This window comes from Oryza brachyantha, chromosome 2 (assembly GCF_000231095.2).
Source record: "Oryza brachyantha chromosome 2, ObraRS2, whole genome shotgun sequence".
NCBI classification, from domain to species: Eukaryota; Viridiplantae; Streptophyta; class Magnoliopsida; order Poales; family Poaceae; genus Oryza; species Oryza brachyantha.
This window is the reverse complement of record NC_023164.2, coordinates 20,573,968-20,580,976: the sequence shown is the minus strand read 5'-3', so window position 1 is coordinate 20,580,976 and position 7,009 is coordinate 20,573,968. Positions and strand designations below refer to the sequence as shown.

The 7,009-nt window shown below is 47.4% G+C and overlaps 1 protein-coding gene across 1 annotated transcript; it reads left to right on the top strand.

Annotated features, from left to right (window-relative positions):
- Nucleotides 1-4,214: 4,214 nt before the first annotated feature.
- Nucleotides 4,215-6,619, top strand: LOC102709246 (aluminum-activated malate transporter 10). Its single transcript, XM_040520937.1, has 3 exons — nucleotides 4,215-4,802; nucleotides 4,904-5,044; nucleotides 5,218-6,619. Exons 1-3 carry the CDS (start codon nucleotides 4,460-4,462, stop codon nucleotides 6,198-6,200), a joined length of 1,467 nt encoding a protein of 488 aa, XP_040376871.1. The 5' UTR covers nucleotides 4,215-4,459; the 3' UTR covers nucleotides 6,201-6,619.
- The last annotated feature ends 390 nt before the right edge of the window (nucleotides 6,620-7,009 follow it).

The window sequence follows — 7,009 nt, the reverse complement described above, 5'->3', positions numbered from 1 at the left end:
GATGAATCGAGGCAGAAAAACGCGTGCCCGACGCGGTAGCCCGTAGCACCGTAGAACCAAATGGCGAACAGCAGTACTGATTGTGCTGAATACGGAAGGTGCCAAGTGCCTCGAATAATCTGTTTGTGATGCCTGGAAAGTTCGATGTATGTATGATCCATCCATCATTCCGGCCGGCCAACTCGTATATGTAGTTATGTACTCGTTTTTTTCTTCTTCTTCTCTTCGATGGTAGAACTCAAACAAACCTCTGCATCAAGATGCAGGTATTCGGTCACCACTTCTAACAATCGTGCAACATAAAGTTGTTTAATGTAACAGAAAAAAAGAACTAAATGACACCGCAGTAGAACACAAGTTGTACATGTACAGTTGCATGTACTAGTGTGGAGTGAGTCAAGTGGTGGGCTCGAAAATGTGCGTGACAGTGCTTCACGTACTGTGGACTGTGCCGCTGTGAGCTAACAGTGGGCACTGGCCACTGGGAACAGCTAGCGGCGTTATCCATTCCGTTCCAAAAATCGAACGATTTTAGAAACCGATGGGCGTGCCGTTTGTACATGTATCGCTTTAATACGTACGATATGGTACACAAAGGGTAACAGAATCTCTAAGAAGACCATATCCTCCTCAATAAAGCTGCATTTCCTGCATCTAGCTAGCTTGATCGTTGCTCTCACGGTATACGTATTGATATTGCCGATTCATCTGGATTCTACTAGAACGCGCAGCCGAGACAGTGCCATAGCTATTCGATCAGCTGAGCTAAAGAAAGCGACTGTTCAGTTGAGCACGCAACAACCACCTGTGCAGGTAATAGTTGCGGCCACCGGATCGGCTCTTGAGCTCCCGGATGTCTCATTCCGAAGGGAAAAGAAATCGAATGCAACAGCAAAGGAGGCATTGAGATTTTACCGCTGCTGTATAGGCAAAGGAACGTCCTCGTGAATCAGTAGTGCGCAGCAACAGCAAAGCAGAGATTCTGTCCGAATTAGTGCAGATGGATGAGGATTTTCTGCAACCGCGGATGACGCGGCGTCCTTATCGGCGACGGCCGGTGATGGACGCGCGCTCCGCTACTACACCCCCCCCCCCCCCCCAAAAAAAAAAAAAACACCCCAAAGTGTGCTCGCCACTGAGCCGTCGGTCGTGATCGACTCCACCACCAGCAGCAGTGAGCTTCCACCGGAGGGGTGTGCGAGGCAATCATGGGCCGGCGTCGCCGTACGCGCAAGTGCGGGAGGAGTACGTAGTACGGAGAGGCGCGGCGCGATGGTGGTGGTGACAAGCAAGGACGATGGAGAATGGAGATGAGGGGCCAACGCGCGTCGACGAAGCCGCGCTATATCTAGCTAGCTATTGCAACCCGGGGGGGTGCGGTGCGAGCGGCAAGTTGGCGCTCGCGCCGCGCGCGGATATTTCGGCCGCGCTAGCGAAGCGAGCTGAGATCTGTTGCATGTTGGTTACAGCTGCTGCCACTAGGCGGCAGGCCTCGTACGCACGCAGCACGCTAGATGAGTGGGGTGGAGCTCTCCGGGTTCTTGCTTTTTTGGGGGTTCATGGCCAATCCCGTTGGGGCAGGATAAGCATGCACGCTCTCCGATCGATCCGGTTAATCTGCTATAGGACCATAGCCTTCTACAGTTTTACCGGTTCTTTTAGAGGAAGTTCAATAGAAAAAGCATCCCCAACAACTCATCTAAATTTAGTCATCTATATGTTCATTTGAATAATCATTTAAACTAGTTTCATCCTTCATATCTTTATACACTCCACTAGATCATCCATATATGATATCCTTTATATCTCTCTGTAGGATGAAGAGAGATCATCCAAATATGAAGGTTCTCTCTTCTAATATAGATGACATCTTAAAAATAGGATAGTCGTTCTGTTGGAGCTCAATTTGTAGTTTTCATCCTCTATTTATATGATAGAGGATGGAACAGATGAGCTGCTGGGATGCTCTAACATCTCTAAAATTTTTCTATATCGTTAAGATTAAGACCAATACCATCTGACTCAGCTAATAGTTAGTATATCGTTCAGTATGAGCTTATCAAGTAATTTTATGTAATTATAACATTGATCGTCTGTCTCCTCACTTGCATGTGTAATGCTTGCCAAACCGGTATAACCACTAATCACAATTTTATAAGATCGGATCAAACCTAGTCAGTTCAAGATTGGAATTAGTGAGAATAGACTCGAGCTAAAATTAAACATTTTTAGCCTTTAACCGATGATCTAGGGTGACCTATTGGCCAAAATTCCTAAACTAGACAAGTCTTTTAGGAAACCTTAGTTTTACTTAAGGCAACTCTGGTAGATCGGACAAAATCGAGAAAATATAGGATTCGAACCGACGAGATAAGTATAAATCAAAGATTTACGAGTTTAGACATCCAGTCAATAGGCCACTAGATAAATTGTTGGCTAAAATTCCATAAAATAGTTCGTATCTATGCAAGACTTGATCTAATCTAACAATAAAAAATAAGCATAATTTATCGTACCAAACCGAGACAAAATTACACACGATGTAACTATTAGTTAGAATCAAGCCGGTAGTACATGCAATTTGTGATTAGTGAATTGCAACTGTTCTAAACATACATAGAAAATCTAGATAATCACAAAATATCAGATAAACCATTGAATAGATTATATAAGATATCGAACTTAATCGAGAAAGTCATATCAAATCTACTCAATGGGAGTGACGAGATCTAACTTACTTAGTAAGAGTTGAATTTGATCAACACAACCTTAAGTGGTGGTGATGCGCTGAACTTTGTTGTATTGATCTGAATTTGATTTATATGGATCGAGGTGTACATATTTATACCCCTGATATTTAACTATCCTTATTAGACGTGTATTGAGATTCTATCCTAAATTATCCTTACATAGTTACATGCTTGGAGTCAACCTTTCTAATACATATTTGGATCCATTTATCCTATTTTACAATGTTCGTTCCAACAAATTAATTCTTTGCAGTCAATTCTGTCTTGACCCTATCTTTAGCACCGCTTCCAACTCTTACTTCCTGTCTAATTTGGACTCTATTAGTTGATTCCTTTTTCGCCTTATCCTATTGCTTTACCAATCAGCTTCGCCTTAACATAGTTTTCGTCTGATTCAGCCTTAACCTTCCAATGACCGTCAATATCAAATTACGCCGTTAACTCACATAAAACAAGATGATTCATTAGCTTGTGGTTTAAAAGTAACTTTTATATATATATATATATATATATATATATATATATATATATATATATATATATATATATATATATATATTAAAAAAACATAATCAATTAAGCGCTAATGGCTTAACTCATTTTCAGTAAGTAAATTAGTTTAACCCGTTTATGGCATAAAGAACTCATCCTTAAAGTATTTCTCTTAATTTAGTTTTTTCTCTTAGAGTTTTTTTATCATCCTTAAAAAATATCTCGAGGTATAAAAATAAACTATAATAAAAAAACTCTAAAATCTCCTCCAAAACGAAAAGACGGGGCTTTCTGTGTTTCACGGCTGCTTTTTAGTCAACTTGCAAAACGGTTTCGAGCCCCAGCCTGACCTGCATGTACGCTAACCACTTTCACCAGGCATGATATCATTCTGGCAAATCATTGACCTTAGAGAGTTCGGTTAGGAAAATTTCAGAGTCGCGCTCGAAATATATATAAACGAGCAATTTTATCATCTTGAGGATGTACCAAGAGATACCACTGTTTTCTATGTAAAATTTGATTATCAGGATATACTAAATTTTACATTAGAAAAATAATACCTCATAATACTTTCTTAAGGATGAAAAAAAAAGCTCTATATAAGCGAGAGAGTGAGTAAGTCAGATCACGGGCTAGCACAGCAGCAGTACACCGTGCACGGACGTGGCAAGCAAAAACAAAGGTAAAAAAAAAAAAAAAGAAATCGCAATCGCACCATCGTCGTCGTCGTCGTCGTCACCCGCACCTCGCCGTCCCTATTGGCGATCCCACCCCACTTCCCGGCCATGTTTCTAGCTAGCGGCAGATTAAAATCTCCTTTCCGAAATGCAATGCATGGCTGTTGCAGGTAAGTCGTCCATCGTGCTGCCCCCCTTGTCAAAGTCCAATACGACGGAGTCCTCGGCTTCTCGTTGCAGCCTATATATACAGCCATATCCTGGCTTCTTACATCATTCAGACATAGGCAGTTAGTAGTTCATTTGGCCAGAAGCCTGCCTTTGTCACGTTGCTCTCTTCGGAAACTATATAGCTTTGGTTCTTTGGTTCATTCTCTTCTTCCTAGGATATATATCTATATGCCCAGAAAATAATTGCCACAGAAGCGAAGCAACGAGCACAGGTCAACTTAGTACAGGCGAGGCAGATTTGGACAGAGAGTAGCTTACAATAGGGACCCATCTAGTGTTGGCAGAAACGCTCGTGCACCGGCCAGCATGGACGCCGCCGCGAGGGAACAGCAGGGCGGTGTGGAATGGCGGGTGACGGTGCCGGAGGGCGCGTCGGTGGCGGTGGAGCACGAGGCCGGCGCCGCTGGGAGGGCGTGGGCGTGGGTGGTGGCCTGCGCGGTCGCGCTCAGGGCGGCGGTGGCCGGGTTCGCCGGGAAGGTGTGGAAGATCGGCGCCGACGATCCCCGGAGGGCGGTGCACGGGCTCAAGGTCGGCCTAGCGCTCACCCTCGTCTCCGTCGTCTACTACGCCAGGCCCGTGTACGACGGCGTCGGCGGCAATGCCATGTGGGCCGTCATGACGGTCGTCGTGGTCTTCGAGTACACCGTCGGTGAGTGAGTCGGTCGATCGTGCGAAGGAATTGTTCTGCGGCGTGCGTTTTGGTTTGGTCGTTTTTTCGCGTGTTTGCTCACCGAATTTTCGCGCGCGTAGGTGGATGCATGTACAAGGGATTCAACAGAGCGGTGGCGACGGCGAGCGCCGGCCTGCTCGCGCTCGGCGTGAACTGGGTGGCGGACAAATCCGGCGACAAGCTCGAGCCGTTCATCCTGAGCGGCTCCCTGTTTCTGCTGGGTACGTATCTGAAAAGACTACCTCCACCACCGTTCGTGCTAGGGCCACTGCTTTTTGTTAGGTTCGTTTCGTAGGCCGTGAGACCGACCTGCACAGTCGCATACTACGTGCAACGATGACACGCAAGTAAAAGAATAAATAAATAAATAAATGTGCGTTGCGTGATGAAACAGCTGCGGCGGCCACCTTCTCGCGGTTCATACCGACGGTGAAGGCGCGGTTCGACTACGGCGTGACTATCTTCATCCTGACGTTCAGCCTCGTCGCCGTGTCGGGGTACCGCGTCGACCAGCTGCTGGACCTGGCGCAGCAGAGGATGTCCACCATCGGCATCGGCATCGTCATCTGCCTCGCCATCTGCGTGGTCATCTGGCCGGTGTGGGCCGGCCAGGAGCTGCACCTCCTCACGGTGCGCAACATGGAGAAGCTCGCCGGCGCCGTGGAGGGCTGCGTGGAGGACTACTTCGCGGCGGCGAAGCCCTCGTCGCAGGCCGCGGGGGGCAGGTCGGAGGGGTACAAGTGCGTGCTCAACTCCAAGGCGTCGGAGGACTCGCAGGCCAACCTCGCGCGGTGGGAGCCCCCGCACGGGCGGTTCGGCTTCCGCCACCCCTACGCCCAGTACGCCAAGGTGGGCGCCGCCATGCGCCACTGCGCCTACTGCGTCGAGGCGCTCAGCAGCTGCGCCCGCGCCGAGGTCCAGGCGCCCGAGCACGCCAAGCGGATGCTCGGCGACGTGTGCACGCGGCTGGCGGCGCAGTGCGCGCGGGTGCTCAGGGAGGCCTCCAGCTCCGTCGCCGCGATGACCGACCCCAAGACGCTGGACTTCGCCGTGGCGGACATGAACACGGCCGTGCACGAGCTGCAGGTCGACCTGCGCGCCCTCCCGCCCGTCCTGGCCCTGGGGCCGGCCGAGATGTCGCTGATGGACGCGATGCCGCTTTTCACCGTGGCGTCCCTGCTGATAGAGATATCCGCGAGGGTCGAGGGCGTCGTCGACGCCGTCGAGACGCTGGCCACCCTCGCCAACTTCAGGCAGGTGGAGGATGATGACGACAAGAAGGGACAGACCGAGATGAAGGTGCACCCATTGAACGTGCCGGATGACGACGCATCGACGAAAGAAAGCCAAACAACGAAGCACCCTGAACAGGTTTAAAACGTTAAACATCAATCAACAAAACCGCTCATAATTTAACCAGTGGGGATGAGTCAGATCACCGGAAGAACACACGAAGAAGAAAGACGTCATGATCGAATCTAAACTGGTGGAACCACTGGGTCATAATCAGCTATATTCTCGTAATTAACAGTACGATAGCTATGACCTCGATGATTAATTAGTTATCGATTTTCCTTGGAGAGAAGCTTCACAGCTTCGTACCCACGGCTTACAGAACGAATAAAACCGGCTTACCGTATACCGTCACAAAAATCCAGCATGTATCGTCGCATTCGTGATGCACCTTTGTACATATATTAACAGAACATTATTTGATATTTTTACAGGAACATTGCAAAGCAAAGCAAATCGACTCTGAATCTCTGATGCCACCGCTCCTTAAATGTCATTGACACTCAGTCTACTTAAAAAATAGATTTGTTCTGCTCTAACAAAAACTATCTCGAGATAACAAATTGTTTTCTGCTATTGAATCTAACTAAATAGTATGTGTACTGTTAGATTCAACGATCAGAAATGATTTGGCTCCGCGAGTTACCGGTGCTACGAGGTATTTTTTTGTTGGACCAAAATAAATCTCCTCAAAAAAAGCAAATATTCTTTGCTGATCTTAAAAAATGGATTACTTTGTTCCTGAAATATTTTTTTTGCAAACTGTCGGTATTAGCAGTACGTACCAGCAGCAGGTACCACTTGTACTCGACCAGAAAGGAGCCCAACATTCAGCACAAAGCCGATCGATAAGGTCGCTTTAACTTTTTCCAGGGCAAGGCCACGAATAAACA